At 43.8% G+C, this 25255-nt stretch overlaps 1 protein-coding gene across 1 annotated transcript; it reads right to left on the minus strand.

Annotated features, from left to right (window-relative positions):
- Positions 1-6063: 6063 nt before the first annotated feature.
- Positions 6064-15047, minus strand: LOC124692020 (ABC transporter A family member 8-like). The gene is made up of 18 exons (XM_047225315.1): positions 14922-15047; positions 13835-14201; positions 13631-13716; positions 13419-13548; positions 13151-13261; positions 12916-13076; positions 12541-12696; positions 12249-12411; positions 11926-12051; positions 11754-11837; positions 11247-11614; positions 10784-10984; positions 8120-8229; positions 7650-7734; positions 7031-7159; positions 6850-6955; positions 6628-6716; positions 6064-6536 (listed from the first exon to the last, which is right to left on the minus strand). Exons 1-18 carry the CDS (start codon positions 14979-14981, stop codon positions 6228-6230), a joined length of 2841 nt encoding a protein of 946 aa, XP_047081271.1. The 5' UTR covers positions 14982-15047; the 3' UTR covers positions 6064-6227.
- Between the last annotated feature and the right edge of the window lie 10208 nt (positions 15048-25255).

Genomic DNA, 25255 nt, shown 5'->3' on the forward strand with positions numbered 1-25255 from the left:
GAATGGTTGGATCACTCCTTTATACCATTTCAACACTCAACAACATCAATTGGGTCAAGAAAACTCCAATTAAAAATCAAATGCAACATATGCATAGAGACATGTGTGGCACATAGCCATAATACCAAATCTTGTCCTATGCCCTCCTACCTTCCCCAAATGGTGTGAACCCATCTCTAAACTTAATCTCACACTAATCTGACCCTAACCCATGCCCAAGTAAACCAAGGTAAACAAAATAGAAGATTAAGAAAAATTGGCATTTCACCTCTTATGTGTTTATGGCCATTTTTGCAAATCTTTGAGCTAGACATTTTGGAATGGTTTAAATGGTTTGGAAATGTTCCTAAACTAATAAGAATCACTTTTGAGTCAAGAAAAATCAAATCAAATAGAGAGAAATGAAATAGTGAGAAAATCCCATTTTCACTCACACACACTTTGGCCAACTTTTCAAATCTTTAACCAAGGCCACGTTTGCTTGTGCCATTGCGTGTAAAACACTTATATATCAAAAACAAACCCTTTTGCATCAAAGAAACACAAATCAAATCAAAGGAAAATTCAAATCTCTCTCACATATGATAATGGTCACTTTGCCCTTTTATAAAATGTTACCCACTTTGCACCCCTGGTTTGGAATATTCTTAAACTAAACTTGACCAACTCTTGACACCTCATCCAATACCATGTCTAGGTGAACCATTTTGGTGTTGACCATCAAGGTTGACTCTACCTAGGTTGACCAGAATAGAGATGCCAAGTGGAGACTTCGAATCAAAGAGAAGATGAGCCTCTTTTTGAAATCTTGCAAACCAACACCAAATTGACCACCACCCACCACCATTCTACTCCTCTATTTATATAAATGAGATGCACCAAAAATATTTTCAAAATTCAACAAAAAGTTTCATGCGGGTATTTCATCGAACACTTGGCAGGCAACATTTTGCAATTGACACACACCCTAATATCCATCAGATTTTAGCCTCCACCCCTTTCCATTTGTGATCATCAACCTCATGTACCCCCTCTGCATCAGAACAAGCCCTTTTGCACTGATTAAAGTGGTGGCATGATGAGGAACTCCACCATGCCGGCCATGATAGACACACCCATGCCACTCCTTGTCTCTCCCTCTCTCTGGCCACTTTCACTTTGTCAACTAGCTCGCATACACTCTTCCACGCATGCTAGTACCCTCCACGACCAGAGAAACGCATGGCATTGGCCAGAATTTGACACGCCCAGACGCGCCCATGCCAGCCACGTCGCGCCAGAGCATGCACTGGCACGTCTCTGGACGCGCCAGTACACCGCGTCGCCTGGTCGCTCTCGTCCTCCTCGACCTCTCTCCTCTCGCACGCGCCATCACCGCACCACCAGCTACATGCTAGACAACCTCGCTAGCTCGCGCATGCACCGTCGCCATCGCCATGATCAACAAACTTGCCGCCAGTACCATACCCGTCGCGCCATGATCGTGAGCCGTCTCCTCCTCCCTTCACTGCGCCAGCTAGACTTTGAGAACCGCCTAGACGTCGCCTACCTCCTGCGCACCCTACCTTGCCCCTTCGCGCCCTGGAACGCCATCGCCGTCGATGACCTCCACGGCACCCTCGCAGCACCTCGAGCATCTATAAATAGAGCCATCCCTGCGCCTCCTTCTTCACACCAAACTCGCTCCTCTCCCTCCACTCGATCTCCTCGCACCCTCTCCGCTCCGCATTAGTGACCACCACCGCCCAATCGCACGTTGGAGACCCGTGAGCCGCCGCAGATCAATCCGTCGATTGACGCCTCCCCGAGCGACGCCGCCGATACCAGTGCACTCCCCATCCTCGACAACCTCCTCCTGCATCGTCGCCGACCATCGCCGGAGCCCCAGCTCGCCGCCGACCCCCTACCTCCGCCGTGCCAGCGCCTCCCTCTCGTCGACGACGATGACGACGATCAACCGTTGGATCAACTTCTAATCGCACGGCTCAAGTTAGAAGGTACCGTTTCGGTGTTACACAGAGACTGACGCGTAGGCCCCACTGTCAGTTGGCCCGCAGCGCTAGCTGGGCTGGCCCATTTCCCTCTCACTCGTTTTGGCCCATTCCCTTTCCTGCCTAAAGCCCAGAATTCAAATTCGTTTAATTCTTTTGTGGTTTAAATTCCATACTGGTCATTTGCTATAATTTGAATAGTTTCAAATCTACAAACCCAAATTTAGTGATTCAAAATGTTACAGAATCCTTATGAAATGATCTAACTAATCCCACTGGTTTGAACCCCAGAACTTTTGTAGAATTTGAATGGTAAAATTAACAATTCAGAGACTTTTCAGATTTCAAATAATTATTAAAAATCAACCATTTTGAATTTTGAGGTGATTCCACCTCTCATAATTCACATTTCACAAACTCTAATTGTTTATGTAAACATATCACATGGTTTCTGTACATGATCATGGGCTAGAAGTAAAATGTTGGCTATGTAGTCAATAACTAGCCCATTTAAACCATTTCAAATTTTAGGAATTTCAATCTATGAGGTGTAGCACCTCATTTAAATCACTTTCCCAAGTGTTATGAAGTAATGTGAGGTCCTTAGTTAGATGGTCTCACACTTGCTCACTTGAGGATATTAAATCACATTGGTTATTTAAATTGCATGAGATGATGAATCTCATTTAAATCATTTTTCTCAAATGATAAGTGTGAAGTGTTGACCTTGGTCAACATGTGATCATACATGGTTATTTGAGAAGATTAAACCTTAAGAAGATTCAATGAGAGGAATTTATTTCTCCAAAGAACTAAATAGAAACCCTAATCCACATTTCAATGAGAGGAAATTATTTTCCTAATACTAAGTAAGGAAACCCTAGCCTAATTTTTAATAAATGTTAAGTAATGATGCTAGATCATTTTGAGTGAGCCATTAAGGCTAATTAAGACTACTTAAGTGTTGTTTGGTGATTGTATCCTCGTATTCGTTTATAGACGCTAGTACCGGAGACTATCAAGAAGAAGATGTATTCTACCAAGAGGAAGAAGAAGAAAACTTTGATCACCTCACCAATCAAGGCAAGCTATTATCAATGCAAGCTAGACTAATGCAAAGCTCTACAAGAGCAAGGCACCATTATATTTTTACCTTATGTCTATTGGTCATATCCCAAGTTTTTACCTTGCAAGCTTTATTAAATCTTATTTATCAAAGTTACTTTTTGATTCATGATTCGCTTGGTTTAGTTATGGAGTAGTACAAGAGCATCACACTTAGCCTAGAAAGCTATAAGCTATTTAGCACCCCTCATCACTAGTTGCTAGTGCTAAACATTAAAAGTGACTACTCTAGTTGGGAACTTGTGAAATGAAATGACTTTGAAAACCTTGGAATGATGAGTCATTCTATTGAAAGATTTTGAAGGTGAATATGACTGATGAATGACTTGGTGAATTTTACAAAACTGATGGTTGGGTTCGGATGCGATACCTTTCCAATTCTTAAGTACCCCCACAATACCTGAATCTGGGTAAGGCTTGACTGGAAACTTATGTATTTTAGTATGGGTTCCCTCTGAACAAGCGTCATAGGGGTTATGTCGAGGCTGCCTCCATTGAAAGTGAAATGACGTGAAATGAGGTGAATGTCCTACCCAAGCCCTGTGCAGTTCCCGGGTTGACGGTTTGTTTTCACCGGGAGGCCAAGCTCATGGGGAGAGGTGCCTATACTAGGGTATGTAAATGAAAGGTTAGGATTGGTAGTTCGCGTAATGCGTACGATAAATCAGGGCCAGTTACCTCTGACGAACTATTGCAATTGTTGTGGCACAAGTGTACACCCTCTGCACAGTGTAAACCTATTCGAATAGCCGCGTCCGCGGTCATGGACAGTTGGAAAGGCCATACTGTTCCGTCACCAGAACTTTTCTAAAAATATGAATGGTGACTTGTGACTTGAATTGAAAGGTGACTTTGACTTTGAATCACAACGGAGTTGTGGGAATGACACTAATGTTCCCACTTGAGTTAAATAAAGAGGCTTTAATTATTAAAGTGCTTATGAAATAAAACTGGCTTTATGCAAATGAAACTAGAGCTTAGCACCCCCTTACTATAGTTGCTAGTATTTACCTTAGTATTAGTTTGCGAGTACTTTAAAGTACTCATGGCTGTGTCCCTGGCTATTCAAATGGACATACTATGAAGAGGAGTATCAGAACCCGGAAGAAGGACAGCAGGACGTCTACGACAACTAGGATCACTCCTGACGTCAACACTAGTTCGCTACTTCGCTTCCGCTATGTGTTTTGTAATTGATCAATAGATCATCTATTATTGTAATGAGACTGGATCATGTGATCCTTTATTTGTAAGACAAGTATGGTATGTAATGAATGATGTGTTGTGATATCAATCTATTATGTCTCGCAAAAACAATATTCCTGGGATTGCGAGGAATGGCATAATAGGCATCTGGACTTAAAAATCCGGGTGTTGACAGCTAAGCTGCCAAAACAGCGTCTAATAGATTTTTTAGCGTGTGGCTTTTTTAAGGCAAGTAAAATAGGGTGAGGTCAGCTTTTTCTTACGGCCAAGTAGGATTTTTGCTTAGTTGGAGCAGAGAGAAAGAAAAAAGAATTATCTTCCCTTAGCTAAAGGATGATCTCTTATGAAATAAGAGAAGACTAGTTTTTTCATTGTACGACTTGTCTTTCTTAGCCACACAATTTCCTACAAAAAATAATTAATTATCATTTATTGTAATGGATAATAATAAAGGTATGTGCAATGCTTGATAAGACCTGTCTTATCGTAACCTTCCAGCGTAATTTAGATATGATCATAAAATATGATATGCAATGCGTAAGTTTTTAGTCTTATCTTTGTTAATTAGACATCCTAAAAATGTGGTGAAATAAATTATGCTAAAAGATCATCTCTTAGTTAAGAGAATAAAAATTATTTTTTCAACTTTCTCTTTCTTCCATCTTAGTATCCAACATGGCACTTCTAAAATATCACCATTTTACATGCTCTTAATATTTATCGTTTTTTTAAATGATGTGGACTATTAAGAGAAGGCATGTGTTCTCAAACATTATACATCTTAGATACCCATTGAAGTTGCCATTAAAGCGAATTTTCAGCCAAAGATAGAGCCTGCCAATGGGTTGCATGCGGAGCAAAATTGGAACACCCCAGGAGGCCAGGAATGTTTAAGCGTGGAGGCAAGCTCTGTTCCCGGGATCGGCACAGGGATGTGGCCAGTCGACAGGGAGGAGGAGGTGCGGCCAGGGGAAGGAGGTGGGCGAAGGTTGGGGAGGGAAAAAGAGGACGGGTGGGGAAGATGGGTTGGGGAGACGATGGAGAATGGTACGACGGAGAATAAATTGAGTTCGTGGACTAATGAGTGGACGTGCTACTAACGGTGTTGCCTACTTCTGTTAATACTTTGTGCTCTCTCGCTGCAGTTTCATGCTCGCTATACAAGATCTAATGGTTGGATGCATGCGCATAGCTACCACCCATGGTCGCCCACTATTTTCCATATATATATATAGCTTTTGCCTACCGTTTGGTACCTGCTTTGTACCTATCTCTCAAAACAAAACAAAAGGTAATTTGATTAATAATGTGGCAGTGGTTTTACACAAACGGCAACCTAGTTTACAAAAAAAGTCTTTCAAAGGAGAATACACCGAACAAAATATTCTAATAAATTTGAAGATTCTTAATAACTTATTTTACAAAGTGTTAAGTTCTGAAAATCAGAAAACCTATTTAAATCTGTAAAAATCGGACAAATAATATTTAAAAGCAGAAAAATAATACAGAAAAGTTAGTAATATAATTCTGAAATATAAAAATGAAAAAAAACTGATAGACACGTTTGCTGGAACAAAAAAGCAGGGATAAGAGAAACAACCAAATACTTTACAAACATTATGAAATTATAATTGCTATATTTCCTGGTTATTCATGAGTGTCCCTTGACTTCTTCATTTTCAAACTACAGTATTGTTTGTATGTAATAAGTTTACTTCAGTTTATGATTGTATTTTTAATGTAACCTCATTTTAAATATCGCGTCATTTTTTTTACTAATTCATCATTCCTGCTAGTCACATATATCTGATAATCTGAAGCTACACCAGGCATGATCCAAACTCATTTGAAGCCTTACAAGCTCAGTGCATTGCTAATTCTCTATACATATATCTGAAGCCACAACTATGATGAGCTGCAAACAGAGGATGCCTCGCTCTCCCTGGCAACTCTGATGAACACGTCCTCCAGAGTAGTGTCAGCCAGGCCCCAGGCGAGAATCGTCACCCTACTCTTTGCATTCTCCATGGCATAGAACACGTCTGATATCCTGACCTCCTGCTTCGGCATCTCAAACTTCTGCGTCCCAGAGATATGGTACACCCTGCTCACCCCAGGCGAGATGGACTGAACTAGTTTGTCCACCTCCTCTGCCTCCTCACCTGCCGCAGTCGTTATTGTCAGTACATATGATCCTCCATACTTGGTTTTCAGCTGGAAAAGGCAGATTGAGTGGCTGTGTTAGCATCCGAGATCAATGATCATTTGCGAGGTATGATAAATTTATCGGCGTATGTTGATGCACCTCTTTTGAGTTTCCGATGCACTGCAAGGTACCATTCGCAATTATTCCTATTCGATCGCACAGAACTTCGGCTTCTTCCATTGAATGTGCTGCAATATTGATGGAAGTAAGTTTCAACTTTGATGATGCGGTATCAAGCTCAAGTTGCACAGACACACGCAATAATGTGGTACTGAACTGAAAATATACTGCTGTTTGAGAATTGAAGGTAAAGTACTGTACTCGTGAGAATTATGGCCCTGTCCTGTTTAGCAGACTTTACGGCATTCCATAAGTCTTTCCTTGATGCGGGATCTAAGCCCGAACTAGGTTCATCCATATAAACAACCTACAAAATTCTCCAAGCAAAAAAATTCAGAAGATCGCAGAATCATGCATGAATTCTGCTCATAAAAAAAAGTACCTTTGGGTCACCAATTAGAGAGATTGCAACACTGAGACGACGCTTCATGCCACCGCTGTATTTTGCTACAAGCTTATCTGCAACACCACCCTCAAACAAGCGCACACTTTTCAAAGATTGTTTGATAGCCTGAAAAGAAAACATGGGGATGTTTCAGTAGTTGCTTAATAATGATTTGGTTTTCCATTCAAGCAAATGGCAATATGTGATGATAAAACAGCGAGTTCTCTGCGTAAGAGGAAATGCTGAGTCCAGGAAAGTGGGCAGGAATATGTGAATATGCTAATTCTTGCCTGGAATTATGACTGCATCAGAAAACTAAAATGTGTATCGCTTATTTTGACATCCACTTTTATATTAAGCCTAGGTATATAATGAGTCCTAATTGTTCAGATAAATGCTTTTATGGCTTTGAATTTGTGGTGGAAAATTTGTGAAGTGTACGGGTTAGCTCAGAAACAAATCAGCCCGATGTGCAAGTGATGAGCTCAGGTTTGGTCAGCTGGTCATGGAAATGAATATTATGGTGCTTCAGTATCTAGTGGTAAATGGTGGCTTAAGTCGAGTTCATACAAACTGCATTTAAAATATCACCATCTTAAATACTGTAACGCAGTACCTGAGCTAATTGTGTACCCTTCAATTTCTTGAGCCTTCCGTAGAACAACAAATGCTCTCGGCCAGTCAGTGTTTCCCAAAGCAGGCTGCATGATGACAGTCAGAGAAGGAGAAAGTGACTACAATCACAATTTTAAAACTACACTAGCCAAATGCTCGCGCACTGCTACGGATTTTTTTTTGGATTGCTTGAGTTGTTCATAGTCCTTAACTTAATGTAAAATAAAGAACGACTATAATTTCTTTTTCCAAAAAAGAAGTACTGTAATCATACATTGATCTATAAAATTAATCAAATATTAATGATAAATATGTCTACCAGCGGTAATTAATTTCTTGGCTGCATCAGAAGTAATCTTAGGGTGACCAGACCACTACCAGCTCAGATCTTTATCAGAGTAAAGATTGTGTCAAACTAACCTACATCACTAATTCAAAAAAAAAAACTGATGGAAAGAGATTAGAAATTACTCATGCTGCGGACAAACACCGATTCCTGTATAAATTTTGTCCATGTCCAGTCGTATGTCCATTCCTTCAATGTACGCCGTGCCAGACGTAGGTTTAGTAAATCCAGTGAGCTGTTGTCAGGTTAAGAGTACTTCAGTTTGATTACATGATCTACCTGATTATATGCTATTAGTTATGGAAAATACATTCATGCTCATGGGTGCAAAGCAACGATTACGTGTCGACGTGTTGCAACTTGTCGCTGGGGTACCGACAAGCAGACACGTCTAGACAAGTGCTAGACTTGTCGATATGTTGTCGACAAGGAACTACAAAAAATACTAAGTAACCAGCCTATCAATTTTGGTATACTGGAATATATATTGATGGTGTAGGGAGTGGAGACAAAAGGTGACCTGTAGGAGTACTGGAGCCGAGGCTTCCCTGCGCCAACCCCGCGCCTAGGGTTCCGCCCCGGCGCCGCCGCCGCCGCCAAGCCCTCCCCCGTCTCCGCCCCCGCCCCTCCTCTCCTCCCCCGGCGCCCCGGCCCTCGCTGTCGCTCCCCGCGGGCGACAGGAGGGCCCCTCGGTACCCAGCTTCTCCCGACTCCCTCCTCCGCCCTCCCCTGCCGCCGCCGTCGGCGCAGGCCGCCGGGCAAAGCACCGTGCGGTGCCGGCGGCGGCGGTGATGCCCCTACCCGCGCGTCTGGAGGGGGAGCGCGGGGCTCCCTCGGCCGGCAGCGGTGCTCCCTGGATCGACGGTGGTTCCGGCGGCGGCGAGGCTCCTTGGGCTGCGCAGCGCCGGGCGGCGAGCTGGTGATGGCGTCGCCGGTTGGCGGCGGGGCGGCACCTTGGTGGTGCCCTTCCGGCCCAGATCCGGGCCCTTTGGGCCCCATCTGGGCCTCGATGGGTCGGTTCCGAGCGGCGCTGCCGCTTCCGGTGGGCAGGGCAGGTGGCCGGACTGGTACCGCCGCTGGCGGTGGAGGTGGTTCCCTCCTGCGTGTCCAATACCTCGCCATTCCTCGGTTTTGGGATCCTCCTTGGTCCTGCTGGCTTCGGTTCGTTGGTCGCGGTTTGACGGCGGTGGTGTCCCTATGGCCGTGGTGGCGCAAGTTGGTGGGCGGTGTGTTTGGTGGAGCACGATGGAGCGTCCGGGGCAGGGTTGCGAGGGTCGGGAGAAATCTCTGTCAGTCTGGCCGACACCGATGCGGTGACGCCTGCGGGCGCCATCTTCCCTTCCTGAAGGGTGTTGGGTGAAACCTTCCTCCCTTGTCCCTGCGCGTACCGGGGGAAACCCCAGGATTAGTCCGGGCAGCAGCGTCGTCATCGTCGCATCCCTTCTTGGAGGTGTTGCTTGGTACGCGGGGCTTCAATGTGCTAGGAACATGGTGGGAATTCTCCAGAGGGCGCAGCGGCTATAGGGCATCTTTGTTTTCGTCGTTCCGACCTTGTCGACCTTCTTTCTCCTTTCTTTCTTTTATGTTTTTTTTTGGGCGTGCTTGTGCTGATGCCCCAGCAGTTGAACCTTGTGACAGTTGTACCGTGTGGTTGCTATATTAATATAGCGGGGCGAAAGCCTATTTCGAGGAGGGAGTGGAGACAAACCAGGGGAGAGGTGGAAGCGGCGGCACCGGCGAGCCGGCGGTGGCCAGAGGAGAGGCGGCGCCAGGGGATGGGCAACAGGGGAGAGGCGGCTGGGGGAGGGAAATGTGACCAGAAACTGGGTCGTAGGGTTTCAGGAGGATATTATATCCCATGCATACAACTTGTTGCTCGACCAATTGACCTAGACAAGTCGAGGCTTGTCACCGACAAGTCAACTTGTCGATTGACAAGTTCAACTTGTCACGTGTCGACATCAGAGTTGCGACACGTAAACTTGTCGTGCGACAAGTCTAGACTTGTCGAGCGACACTTAATCGTTGGTGCAAAGCACCCCATGCATCCAAAAAGAATCCACAATAATTCAAAAAAAAAGTTCAAAAAATCAGACTCCATTTGGGAACCAAAGATGATTAAGTATTGCACTTGTATAAAAATATCCCGCGAGGGAATTACTATCACTGCATCCTGGGTAAAAAAGAGAAACTCGGAAAGCCCCATGTCCATGTACTATTCACACTATATTTGTCATAAATTTGTCTTTCTTGCCTAGCATTTCGAGCCCAAATATTTTTTTAATATTTGAAATTACTACGAATTTTGGTCACAATACTTGATCATCTTTTGTTTCCAAGAGGATTTGGATTTTTTAAAATATTTGAAATTACTACAAATTTTGGGCTTTATGGGGTACCATGCATAGCACCCATGTGCCAAAAATTCGCATCCAATAGTTATGCACTATAGCTAGAACCATTTGGAATGCATGGAAAGCAAATTCTTCAATTCGTCCTGCTAGTACACAAAACCATAGATTGTGCTAGACATAATCCACAGCAACTGCTAGTACACAAATTTTTCTTGATGCACAGAAATGTACGGCTGCACTTTTAAAATGGTCATATTTCCCAGAACAGGCTGTGCTAGACATAATTCACAAAAACTCCACCTGTTGCGGGATATCTGTTTGGTTCGTACATCTAGGAGGCATAAAATCTTAATAAAATATAATGAAATCAGACCCCGTATTAAATACTTTCCCGAGGGTAGCCCTGTAGTAAATTATAGTATCTATTATACTTACCATGTTGATGAGAGTGGTTTTTCCAGCACCATTTGGACCAAGAACACCAAAGCACTGCCCACGAGCCATTGAAAGGGACAACTCTCTGACAGCAATTTTCTTTGAGTTGCCATCTTTTCCACGATACACTTTCTTAAGGTTGTCACATATGACTGAATAACTACTATTTGGTTCCTGTAATAGCTGTCCAACTATTTCTCTCTGTAAGCAAATATGGCAAAGCTATATTAGTACTCTGTCATAAGGTTCAGCAAGAAACCTATTCACGCAGGACTAGAATTACACTCTAGGCTAAGCTGCTACCACATTATATACATCAGTGAATTTTGGTTAAGTGTAGAGAAGAAGAAAATATGTAACTCCAGAGGCTAGACTCAAATTTTAACATGCCAATGATCATAAGGTTAACAGAATGGATCAGAAAACAGAGTTAATATATATGTATGGGACAAACATAACACACCTCTTTGATAACATCTGTCCTCTCCATTTCAACAGAAGCTTTGAACTCTTGAATTTGCATGGTCTGCTGTTGAGCTGCTGAAGATCGCTTTGCAGCCCGGTGTGAGTGAAGAAGTAATACTGCTTTTCTTATTCCGTTTTGAAAGGAACCAAAGTGATCCAAATAGAATGATAATGACATGAATAGGATCCATTCGAATATCATTATGGTTAAAACACTACTCATCCCATTTTTGGTATCACTCAGGTCCCTCCACTGCATACCCGTGGAACCCATAACACTTACCAGTAATGCAGATTGTGATAACTCGTACACAATGCGATATAAAGAAAATGGAGGAAAAAGTTCCAAAAGTATAATCCAGCTTCCTTGAAATGAACAAACAGGAAAGTTCCACACAAAATTATTGGAGTGAAGGAACAAAAGGTTACATGAAAGAAGCCCTAAAATCTTAATGTCAACTGCATAATTATATTCTACAAAGATAAAATCGCATATATACAGTACCGGAGAGGAAAATGTCTTCAATATATGGCTTGAAGAAAAATTCTGCTATAAGTCCGGACCCAAATATGTAGAAATATCCTGTCACTGCAGCGTGATATGCCAAATAATCAGAGTGGATAATTTTACACCATCTGATGGAAGGACTGTGCCAATACTATTTATGGAAGCATACCAGTAGCTGTCCTCACATTTGAGAAGCATGTAGCCACAAGAAATGCAAATGAAATTTGCAAGTTCATGTAAGCAAAGTAGAACACAAACTGCAGGTCATAATTATTTAGTCGAAAGAATGATATTCCTGAAAATAAAACAAAAATATAAGAAATATCCTTCTAAAGTGTAACAATTCGATGACAATCTTTTATCAAATAAACTTATCACAATACTAAATAATAACATTGATTGATCATAACAAGAACCAATTAAAATTGGTGAAATAACATTTCCTAGATTGTCAAAGTGAAAAACATCTGTAGTAATTAAGTATTATCTTACTGAGTCCAACACCAAATATCATGAAGGACAGCATGTATAGCGTTGATAGAAGGATAAAATACGAATAGGTTATAGTCCAATATGGCAAATCACCAAGACCATGCATCTTCATCATGATCCTAAGCTTATTTTGCTTCTCATATACAAGGTTGGTCAAAATTACCTGCAATATCAATTCATTCTATAAGATGAAAAGGTTGCTACCATATTTATTTGCTTGTAAAACTCTCAGAATAAGTAAATATTTCAAATTGACCGGCATTGAAAATAAATGTATAAAGATCTGCCATACCGGGAAAAGAAGCATCATAGTCCATAGATAAGGCAGCTGTCCTATTATTGAAGATATGTCAAAGCTAAATGATTTAGCTGCTCTAGGCATATCTTTAACAAAATCTAATGATATCTTGAGAGCATTGCCTCTTAAATGAAGGTATGCATTTGATGCCTGCAAAATGAAACTCTATAAAGTGGGAGCAACAATAATTTAACAACAAAGACAACACTATGCGAATTGAGTCTGTGACATGAAGAATGGTGTGCTAGTAAGACACTAAGCTAATTTGTACAGAACTAAGAAGTTGCAAATACACAGTTAAGAAAAAGAGAGAGGTTATCCCATATTTTGAGAATGTACTATTCTTCTCTAAACTGAGAAAAGTCATACCATATTTGTTAACCTTGGAACTTGAAGCAATCTAGGTGCTTCCCATGGCCCATGTAATTGGATGATAGAGATTCCTGTGTCCGCATCACCAAACTTGTTTGTCGAGTTATATGAAATGACCAAGTTAAAGTTGCTCAGATCAGAGCTTAAGAAGTCGTACGCTGGAAACAATATAACTCAATATTAGTGAGTAGTAGAGTAGAAGAAATGATACAATAAGTTGGAAAGGTTTTACCTGCAGCAACTTCATTTGTCTTGTTCCCTTCATAGTATGCTTTATACAGTTCATCACTAACGAGCCACGAATTGTCGCGCCAGAGCATTAATCCTTCCGTGCAATTCACATCTGCTCCGGATTTCAGTAAACATCAGAAATAACTAAAATGCACTGCAACTGGGTGAAATTGCTAGAAAGTTGCTGAAAGTTTCTCTACTAAAAGGCTTCGACGATCATTGCTCAGTAACAAGTACAGGTTTGAACTTTTATGAGAACTCTTTTTTACCTTGGCTGACAGTTTCATTGCCTTCTATATAAGCATATGAAAGTGTCAGGTTCGGAGTACATGTGTTCTGAAGAAATGAGTTCACTCCTGGAGGATTAGACAGTGTTGTTTGCATATAGTACCTGTTAACCTGCAGTTTTGGATACGTCACGGGATTCCCAGAACAACAAGGATCATTCAGAACACATGACTAGGGGAACGGAAAGTACTACCAGAACAAAATCGGCTAGCGCGGAGATGTCGTCAGCCGACACGTTCACCGACATGCTCTGCACGGGGATCATGTTACCCATCACACCTGCATATAGCAAAATTCTGTCAAAACCCGACACTAACAATAGAGAGTAACTCTGCATCCGTAGATGTAACTTCAACTTTACCACGCACTGACGGAAAGAACAGAGTTTACGGCATACTTGAAACGAAGGACTGGTTGGTGCCGGTGACGAGGAACCTCGCGGCGCAGGACCCAGGCGCCGCGGCGCCGGCGCTGCACGACGCGCCGCCGTCGTAGAAGAACGGGTTACTCGACGATGGCGACGGGATCTGCAGCACGGGTGGCCATTTGGGGGCGCGAGGCAGAGGGCACGAGTCCGAGCACACCGCGCCCCCCGTGCTGTTGCCCGACACGACGGCATTGTTGCAGGAGCAGTCCACGAGGATTGGATGTTCTCGCTCGTTCTTGGCTATCTGGCGGTCGATGGTGATCTGTAGGCCGCCGATGGCCCCGCAGATGATCAGCGGGAAAAAGATGAGGCAGCAGTTGGTCTTGCGGGCGCGCCTCTGCCAATTGGAGAAGCCACAGACTCAGATGAATCAGAGCCAGGGTTTCTTTATCCCGAAAATTAGAAACAGAAAACAGGAAGAAATATAGTATAACATATATACTGAAATAATCTTCTCAAGGGAATTAGACATTGAAGTATGATGTCACGGGGTAGTGTTACATAATTCTACAGGATTTTAGAACATATATTCTGGTGACAGAGAGATATTATATAAATTGAATTTTCTCGAAAAAAAAAAGAGATTATGTTTGTTATGCCATCAAATTGGGGGCATTGTTTGACAACTCTAGTTCTACAGAAAAGAAATTCTATAAAGAAAACCCTGGAACCCTGCAATTCAAAGAGGTTTCGCAAGCATCTAAGGTGTGATTTTGGCGTTTGAAAACTTGGAACTCCCTATACTTGTTGCAAAATTGGATCCTGAAACCAAAATCGTATGTACTTGCTGCATCTTTGTTGGCCAGAACTAATAGCATGATAACACAGGCCCAATTAATTAGGATCGATCATCTGATGAACATCATGACTCCTCTTGAGTGAAATCCGCGGGATACATGCAGGATCACACAAGATGCATTTCTGTCGAATTTTGCAGGCAAGAACAGAAGAAGAAGATGAGGAAAAACAAGAAAGGCCAATTCCGCGGGATACAATTCGACCTGGACACCAAGAAACCGAAAATACAGAGGAGGGGGGAGATCCCAGGACGCGTCACCTGGATCACGATATTCTTCCTGAAGAGCGCGTTGGTCTGCTCGAGATTGCTCGAGCCCATGGCGCCGCCCCTTGTCTCCGTCGGAGAACTCGAAGCGACAAAGAGAGATCAGACGCCAGCCAGGCCGAGACAGTGCGAGGTTTTAGAGTGTCCAGCCGGCCGAGAGAGTGCGTAGTGACTGTTCTGCCCCTGTAGAGTGGACTTGAGTTTACCGTGGTCGTCACGGTCTAGGAGTGGACCGACAGGCGACAGGCCGTGAGTTCTTCCCACTGAGTAGGGTCCAATCTGATCGGGTGGCACATTCGGCATTTTGCGTGTGTGGTGTGCGCACAACTGCGCATGGCGACGCCGGAGACTGCATTGGGCTCTCTGTTCGGTTTCGTCGGAAATGGAAATCCACCAAGGATATCTCCGCTTTAATTGTTGGAGCATATACCTATGGAGAGTGCTGATGTGTACGTGAGATATGCTTCTAGCTGTATACAGGTCTCCGTGTTAACTGTAGTATAAAAATCTAGGAGTAGATATATTTTAGCCTACATTTTGCCTAAACATGCAACAGGTATTCAGGGCCAGAGGGAGTAGTATTTGCTGATGGCCGTGGCTATGAGAACAAATTAGATTATTACTATCTCCATCCCAATAAATGAAATCTATATTTTTAAAGTCAAATTATGTAAAGTTAACCAAGTTTCTAGAATAAATCATTCACACGTACATTATAAAATTAATTTTATTAGATATCTCTATAGTATAATATTTATTGCTAGTTTTTCTACAAAATTATAAAGTTAACTTAGCTTGACCGGAAGTGCACATGTTGTAAGTAGCTAGTTTCAAAAGTAAGAATTTCAAATCATGGTGGAGCTGTTGGTAGAGGTCTATATGTATCTTCTTATCGTTTGCCAAATGGAGTTGCAGGTAATTCTCTAGGATCTGTTCGGTTTTTGGATGAAGTGGAATGGAATGGAATGGTTCCATTCCATCCCATCCCATCCCATTTTCATCTAGGTGTTCGGTTGATTTCAGAAGGGGTGGAATGGAATGGAATCTAATTAGTCTAAACACCCAATTAATTAGACCCTAATTTAATCTAATTAGTCTAAACATCCAATTTTAGACCACAGTCCACAGGAGAGGAGCAAGGTCGCACTACGCCCGCGCCCGCGCCCGGCGACCTCCGCGCCCTCGCCCGCGTCAGCGACCGTCGGAGCAGAGGGAGGAGCTCGAGGGAGGGGAGGCCGGGTGGCGCGAGGAACTCCCATCGATGGAGGAGGCGGGGCCGGGGAAGGAGGCGAGGGTGGCGGAGGGCGGCGGGCATGGCAGAGGGCGGAGGGTGGCGGTGAGGATGCCGCGCCGCCGCATCGCCGGGGAAGGAGGCGAGGGTGGCGGAGGGCGGCGAGCATGGCGGAGGGCGGCGAGCATGGCGGAGGGAGGAGGGCGGCGGTGAGGGGAGGCCCGCCGGCGCGCATGAGCTCGAGAGAGGGGAGAGAGAGGAGGTCGCGGGGAAGAAGGGATTTGCACGATAACAGAGCCCGTTCAACTTCGTTCGACCGAATCGGCCGGACGGGCTCGTTCCGGATCTATAGAGAATATTCGCTTTTGAGGAACGCGTTGGTTCCGTTCCATCCCAGAACCGAACGCAGGAATCGCCCTGAGGAACGACTTGATTCCATTCCGTTCCATCCGGTTCTGAAACCGAACAGACCCCTAGATCGCAAGCAAGAACGTGCTGAAAGTGTTTTCGACTTTGTGTGTTGAGAGAAAAACAATATTAAAGAAAGGCAAGTAGAAGGTGCTAATAGAGAATAAACAATGTAAAGATTATGAAACTGCCATAGGGCTAAAGGGGTTCTGGGGGAATTACTGGTTTGCCATTAGCATTTTTAGAATGTAAATAAGATACAACATGTCTTGGTTGTATTCATGTGCAGGGAAAGGAGTCCCATACATAGATGCAAGCATATGCTTATGCATTACACCTCTCATAACCACAACAATTTCTTCATATAGCAAGCAGCCGAAAAACTTGTAATTAAAAGGTTCTTCCCGTGGCACTCTTTGAATCTTCTATTTCTCCCTTGTCAATACATGGCGGCGTAGGCAGCATATCATGTCACTTGCACCCGCGTACCACCAACCACACACAACGATAATTTCCTCCAAAGTCCGCAAGGAGCGAAATATTGCGTGGTTGACATTCGCACAACCTCATTGAAGAAAGTTACTACACATTTATATAAGGGAGGCTAGCTAAGGGAGGTTCAAGTCTCCGCGTTGTTGAGAGACTTGCTTGGTGTTCCGGGCTTCACAGCAGCGGTATGAAAGTGGGGGCGACAACACAGGTGAAGTTCAGAGTCCTACCTTTCAGGGTGAAAACCCAAGGTCTGACCTTAACTGGTTGTGCTTGGCAATGACCTTGTTGGAGGCATTGTTTTGAGAGTGGGGACTATCTTCAGGGTGAAAACTTAAGATCTATGATCGGACGACGATGGTGTTAGAGCACTGTTCCCTTCTTGGAGACGTTGTTTTTGGAGAGTCTGTATTTCAGGTGTTGTCTTGGCGGTGGATGTATTGCTGTTGTTAGGCCTGAGATGTTGTAGCGGGACATTTGTTTCTTAGTTTTCTTTTCCTTTTTTTTAGTTGTGTGCATTTGTAGTGCCATTAGGGTGGTGCGTTGTTGCAGAGGTGGGTGTAATTGGTATCTTTTTGATATTAATATATTCCCTTTATCGAAAAAACACACTTATATAAGGCAAGACATCATAATCATATTCAATTCATGGTGGTGCTAGGGTTTCTCCATTCCCCAAGAACTACTGAAACTACTCGCACATTAAGGCAAACAACATCGTCATGATTATATGAATGGAGTATCAGGGTCCAAAAAAATTACATGTGCAAGTCCACACTAGGGTTTGAAATTATTACAACAATATATATGGAGGGTTCATGATGGTGACGGATATGGTGATGATGATGATGATGAAAATCAATGCTAGATCCTTCAGGATCTGAGCTAGGGTGGAGATGGAGGCCCTTCTGCAAGTTGCCCCTTTAGATCCTTCCTTGTGTGTCCAATCTCATTTGATTGCCCGGGTGAAACTAATTTACAAGGCGGTGCCAACGCCGCATGATACATCCCAGAACGATCGTTAAGTGCTCAGAACTTGTGTCTTCGCGATTTGCCTCCTTAGGTTTACCACCGGGTGCGTGGGTAATTGTATGGACGATATTTATCATTTCCAATCACATTTTTGTGCCCAAAAATATTCACTTACCTTATTTGTCCATCAACCTTCTTATTACAAAAGCTTCTAAACATACTATAGAAGCTTCATATATTTTTATTTTTTCAAAATTAGACCTTTTCAAGGCCATTTAACATAAGGAGACAAATAGGAGTATGAGGTGATTTGATTTCCCTCAATGCATTTGTTTAGAATTTTTAAACCAAGGATGCATGACATGGTCTTGATTGCAAGTGGCATTTTATTGCAAACATTAAATGTTACATGTCCACCGTATGTACCTATATGTGGTATTCACCCCCACTCTAAGTAAATTTCCATGTGCACCAAAAAAAATAGAATTTATTTTTTATTTTGTCTTTGCTCATAGCGTGACGAAGGAGAATGTGGGTTGACCATGAACTTGAGAGGAACAACCACCCTTTAGGTTTAATAATAACAAGAGAGAGGTCTCTCACTTTAAAATATGCTTATTTGCGGTTCACACTTCTCCCACGGGAAACACGATTTTGGGCACCCGAGGATTTGGGGACTCGACTACCATGAACTGGTGATTCACGAAGGTTGGGGAAGTGTTACCTTGTAAAAACTACTTTAAACTGAACGGAGGTCATAAGAAAAGGAAAGAATCCTAGACTATGAAGGGTGGTAAGAACAAGAAAAGCGACACAGTATTCATATATAAGTATCTTCCTCCATCACATCGTTGTTGATCTCCACCGTCCTTGTTGATCTCCACCGTGAATTGAGAGTAAGAAGTAGCACTAGATGATCATATCTCTCTATGTACTCACATTTATTAAGAATGCATGAGATGCTCTATATGACTGCGTCATTGTTTATTTAACTTAATGGTGGATCCTTATCTTATGAGATGATTTATTCAGATGCAATATTGCTTTATGTTTGTCCTTGATGTATATATATATATATTATCTATATAGATCTGTTGTTCTTTGTTATTTTAGGATTGTCCACCTTGTGGATAAAATTATTGTGTTGCACTTGAACATATGCGAGCTTACTATTAGAAGCCTACATGTGGAAGGTTAGTAACAATTAAGTAGTAACATACTTACCAATTCTGGGGCTACTATGAATAAATATCGGCAATGTGGATATCAGGATCCCCATGAACACGGGAAGTGTGGGCCGCAATAGTTTTCGCTCAAAGAAGAAGAGTGTGGAAACGTACAGGATCTACATCTGCAATATGCATGCTCAAAAAAGAGTACCATAAAAGTGTCGGGGAATTCCCTATCAACGTGTTGGCATGTCCCGTTATGGGAGTATGCACTACCCCGCCAAGACCATCGACCCGGAAAGGAAAGCGTTAGCAGTGACCCACACCCTTGGACACAGGAAGGGAAGTGTCAACAGTAATTTCATGCATCTCCGTCATGTGTGGATGACTTCTACAGTGGGCAGATACGGTGGACGGGACTTTTCCTTTGCCCCGTATCTACCAGACACTATACCCACGATGTGGAGCAGTGGCAGAGGTACCCCCGACAAGATTGGAGTGACGTTACCCGGGAAAAACGGGACGTCCCACCCATACTGCCAAAGTCAACATGGGTGGTAGTTCACTGTTGAAAGTGCATGGACCCCATGTGTGGTTTTGATAATTGATGATAGTCCCTATCGACTAGTGTTTGCATTGAGTTCCACTTATAGGTTTGGTCCATACGCAATGCTTGAACCATATGTTGTCTTCAATGTTACAAGAAGAAGCAAATAAAGAAGATGATAAGGGGTTGCCCGATCTTTATAGTAAGCACGGTAGTGGTGATGAACACGCGATGAATACAGCGGAGATAACAGATGAGGAGGTGGAGATAACTTGTATGACGCTGACGAAGTCTCTCGATTGATTCATGTCGCCAATGCAACAGCTCTCAACCCTGCAAGATATTCGCAACTCCACACACTTGCGCACGTAGCCGCCGACCACGAAGCGGTAAATTGCAACCTTATAATTTCGAATGGAACAGCAGATCACACAAACTTTCAGTAGCAAAACACCAGATCGATGCGAATTGGTGTATAGATTCAATAGAGTTGCAAAGCAATCAACTATGAACTAGGGTTTATCTTAAACGTGGTCTAAACCTATTATGGGGGCATCATGGGCACTTATATAGGGGTTCAGGAGGACCAGAAGTCGAGAAAATACAATAATAACCGACACAAATCGGGATCTGGTCAAGACTGACTCGGACACGGCCGGCCTAGGGGCCGGTCGACCGGGCTAGGGGCCGGACGGTCCGGTTTGAACCGGGCTAGGGACCGGGCTGCGACCGGGCCAAGGGGCGGGGCTCTCAGTACACCCATCCGGATGGCACCGGTCCAGGAGCCGGCGGGCGCCGGGCTTATCCGGCGTAGGGGCCGGTTTGGCCGGGCATGGGGCCGGGCCGGACGGCGTGGCGGCCGGTCACGCCGGGTGTAGCGCCGACCTGGACTTAATCTTCCTCCTTCGCGCATGCCTCCCTCTCCTCCCTCGCGCGTCCATGAGGTGTCTTCATGTCCAGCACCATGTCCAGCTGTTCTCCTCCTCCTCGTGCGATGCTTCCTTTATCCTCGTACCTGATCATACACAAGTCAAAGGATTTAGGTAGTATAAAATTCTCATCAATCAAAGTATAATTTAAGAACAAGTTCACATGTTGTTTTAGTAGCTTCGCACGAGCTCTTGTCATAGGTCCAATCCTAACTTCATTGGACTTGAGCTTCACAACAACATCATCTTCATCTTCTAATGACGGAGGTAGTAGTTCGGTTGGGATGTCATCATCATCTCCCCCCCCCCCTGATACGCGTACAGCACGCGTCCGTTGGGAACCCCAAGAGGAAGGTGTGATGCGTACAGCGGCAAGTTTTCCCTCAGAAAGAAACCAAGGTTTATCGAACCAGGAGGAGCCAAGAAGCACGTTGAAGGTTGATGGCGGCGAGATGTAGTGCGGCGCAACACCAGGAATTCCGGCGCCAACGTGGAACCTGCACAACACAACCAAAGTACTTTGCCCCAACGAAACAGTGAGGTTGTCAATCTCACCGGCTTGCTGTAACAAAGGATTAGATGTATAGTGTGGATGATGATTGTTTGCAGAGAAAAGTAAAGAACAAGTATTGCAGTAGATTGTATTTCAGATGTAAAGAATGGACCGGGGTCCACAGTTCACTAGAGGTGTCTCTCCCATAAGATGAATAGCATGTTGGGTGAACAAATTACGATCGAGCAATTGACAAATAGAGAGGACATGACAATGCACATACATGATATGATGAATATTGTGAGATTTAATTGGGCATTACGACAAAGTACATAGACCGCTATTCAGCATGCATCTATGCCTAAAAAGTCCACCTTCAGGTTATCATCCGAACCCCTTCCAGTATTAAATTGCAAAACAACAGACAATTGCATTAAGTATGGTGCGTAATATAATCAATAACTACATCCTCGGACATAGCATCAATGTTTTATCCCTAGTGGCAACAGCACATCCACAACCTTAGAACTTTCTCGTCACCGTCCCGCATTTAATGGAGGCATGAACCCACTATCGAGCATAAATACTCCCTCTTGGAGTTAAGAGCAAAAACTTGGCCGAGCCTCTACTAATAACGGAGAGCATGCAAGATCATAAACAACACATAGGTAATAGATTGATAATCAACATAACATAGTATTCTCTATCCATCGGATCCCGACAAACATAACATATAGAATTACGGATAGATGATCTTGATCATGTTAGGCAGCTCACAAGATCCGACAATGAAGCACATGAGGAGAAGACGACCATCTAGCTACTGCTATGGACCCATAGTCCAGGGGTGAACTACTCACTCATCACTCCGGAGGCGACCATGGCGGTGAAGAGTCCTCCGGGAGATGATTCCCCTCTCCGGCAAGGTGCCGGAGGCGATCTCCGAATCCCCCGAGATGGGATTGGCGGCGGCGGCGTCACGGTAGGGTTTTCCGTATCGTGGCTCTCGGTGCTGGGGGTTTCGCGACGAAGGCTTTAAGTAGGCGGAAGGGCAACGCGGGGGCCACACGAGGGCCCCACACGCCAGGGCCGCGCGGCCAGGGGCTGGGCCGCGCCGCCCTGTTGTGGCGGCGCCTCGTGGCCCCACTTCCTTTCCCCCTCGGTCTTCTGGAAGCTTCGTGCAAAAATAGGACCCTGATGGCGTGTATTTCACACGTTCGTTGGGCAACCCCAAGAGGAAGGTATGATGCGCACAGCAGCAAGTTTTCCCTCAGAAAGAAACCAAGGTTTATCGAACCAGGAGGAGCCAAGAAGCACGTTGAAGGTTGATGGCGGCGGGATGTAGTGCGGCGCAACACCACAGATTCCGGCGCCAACGTGGAACCTGCACAACACAACCAAACTACTTTGCCCCAACGAAACAGTGAGGTTGTCAATCTCACCGGCTTGCTGTAACAAAGGATTAACCGTATTGTGTGGAAGATGATTGTTTGCGAGAGAAAACGAGTAGAAACAAGTATTGCGATAGATTGTATTTCAGTAAAGAGAATTGGACCGGGGTCCACAGTTCACTAGAGGTGTCTCTCCCATAAGACGAACAGCATGTTGGGTGAACAAATTACAGCTTGGGCAATTGACAAATAAAGAGAGCATGACAATGCACATACATATCATGATGAGTATAGTGAGATTTAATTGGGCATTACGACAAAGTACATAGACCGCCATCCAACCGCATCTATGCCTAAAAAGTCCACCTTCGAGGTTATCATCCGAACCCCTCCAGTATTAAGTTGCAAGCAACGGACAATTGCATTAAGTATGGTGCGTAATGTAATCAACAACTACATCCTTAGACATAGCATCAATGTTTTATCCCTAGTGGCAACAAGCACAACACAACCTTAGAACTTTCGTCATCTGTCCCGGTGTCAATGCGGGCATGAACCCACTATCGAGCATAAGTACTCCCTCTTGGAGTTAAAAGCATCTACTTGGCCAGAGCATCTACTAATAACGGAGAGCATGCAAGATCATAAACAACACATAAGCATAACTTTGATAATCAACATAACAAGTATTCTCTATTCATCGGATCCCAACAAACGCAACATATAGAATTACATATAGATGATCTTGATCATGATAGGCAGCTCACAAGATCCGACAATGATAGCACAATGGGGAGAAGACAACCATCTAGCTACTGCTATGGACCCATAGTCCAGGGGTAGACTACTCACTCATCACTCCGGAGGCGACCATGGCGGTGTAGAGTCCTCCGGGAGATGATTCCCCTCTCCGGAGGGTGCCGGAGGCGATCTCCAGGATCCCCCGAGATGGGATCGGCGGCGACGGCGTCTCGGCAATGTTTTCCGTATCGTGGCTCTCGGTACCGGGGGTTTCGTCACGGAGGCTATTTGTAGGCGGAAGGGCAAGTCAAGAGGCGGCACAGGGGGCCCACACCACAGGCCGGCGCGGCCAAGGGGGGCCGCGCCGCCCTAGGGTTTGGCGCCCCCGTGGCCCCTCTTCGTCTCTCCTTCGGACTTCCGGAAGCTTCGTGAGAAAATAGGCCTCTCGGGCTTTTATTTCGTCCAATTCCGAGAATATTTCTTTACTAGGATTTCTGAAACCAAAAACAGCAGAAAACAAGAATCGGCACTTCGGCATCTTGTTAATAGGTTAGTTCCGGAAAATGCACGAATATGATATAAAGTGTGCATAAAACATGTAGATAACATCAATAATGTGGCATGGAACACAAGAAATTATCGATACGTTGGAGACGTATCAGCATCCCCAAGCTTAGTTCTGCTCGTCCCGAGCAGGTAAAACGATAACAAAGATAATTTACGGAGTGACATGCCATCATAAACTTGATCATACTATTTGTAAAGCATATGTAGTGAATGCAGCGATCAAAACAATGTGTATGACATGAGTAAACAAGTGAATCATAAAGCAAAGACTTTTCATGAATAGCACTTCAAGACAAGCATCAATAAGTCTTGCATAAGAGTTAACTCATAAAGCAATAATTCAAAGTAAAGGTATTGAAGCAACACAAAAGAAGATTAAGTTTCAGCGGTTGCTTTCAACTTGTAACATGTATATCTCATGGATATTGTCAACATAGAGTAATATAATAAGTGCAATAAGCAAGTATGTAGGAATCAATGCACAGTTCACACAAGTGTTTGCTTCTTGAGGTGGAGAGAAATAGGTGAACTGACTCAACATTGAAAGTAAAAGAATGGTCCTCATAGAGGAAAAGCATCGATTGCTATATTTGTGCTAGAGCTTTGATTTTGAAAACATGAAACAATTTTGTCAACGGTAGTAATAAAGCATATGCATCATGTAAATTATATCTTATAAGTTGCAAGCCTCATGCATAGTGTACTAATAGTGCTCGCACCTTGTCCTAATTAGCTTGGACTACCTGGATTATCACCGCAATACATATGCTTTAACCAAGTATCACAAAGGGGTACCTCTATGCCGCCTCGTACAAAGGTCTAAGGAGAAAGCTCGCATTTGGATTTCTCGCTTTTGATTATTCTCAACTTAGACATCCATACCGGGACAACATAGACAACGAGATAATGGACTCCTCTTTTAATGCTTTAAGCATTCAACAACAATTAATTCTTTTCTCATTAGAGATTTGAGGATGTTTGTCCAAAACTGAAACTTCCACCATGGAACATGGCTTTAGTTAGCGGCCCAATGTTCTTCTCTCACAATATGCATGCTCAAACCATTCAACTCAGTGTAGATCGCCCTTACTTCGGACAAGACGAACATGCATAGCAACTCACATGAAATTCAACAATGAGTTGATGGCGTTCCCCAAGTAAACATGGTTATCGCACAACAAGCAACTTAATAAGAGATAAAGTGCATAATTACATATTCAATACTACAATAGTTTTTAAGCTATTTGTCCCATGAGCTATATATTGCAAAGGTGAATGATGGAATTTTAAAGGTAGCACTCAAGCAATTTACTTTGGAATGGCTGGAAAATACCATGTAGTAGGTAGGTATGGTGGACACAAATGGCATAGTGGTTGGCTCAAGTATTTTG

This window comes from Lolium rigidum, chromosome 2 (genome assembly GCF_022539505.1).
Source record: "Lolium rigidum isolate FL_2022 chromosome 2, APGP_CSIRO_Lrig_0.1, whole genome shotgun sequence".
NCBI classification, from domain to species: Eukaryota; Viridiplantae; Streptophyta; class Magnoliopsida; order Poales; family Poaceae; genus Lolium; species Lolium rigidum.

Excerpts from the sequence above, each read along its gene's own strand:
- LOC124692020 (XM_047225315.1), bottom strand. The coding sequence starts at position 14,981 with ATGGGCTCGAGCAATCTCGAGCAGACCAACGCGCTCTTCAGGAAGAAT. Across the intron at positions 13,262-13,418 it reads CAATGAAACTGTCAGCCAAG|ATGTGAATTGCACGGAAGGA; the intron begins GTAAAAAAGAGT and ends AATCCGGAGCAG. Across the intron at positions 6,537-6,627 it reads GCATCGGAAACTCAAAAGAG|CTGAAAACCAAGTATGGAGG; the intron begins GTGCATCAACAT and ends TGCCTTTTCCAG.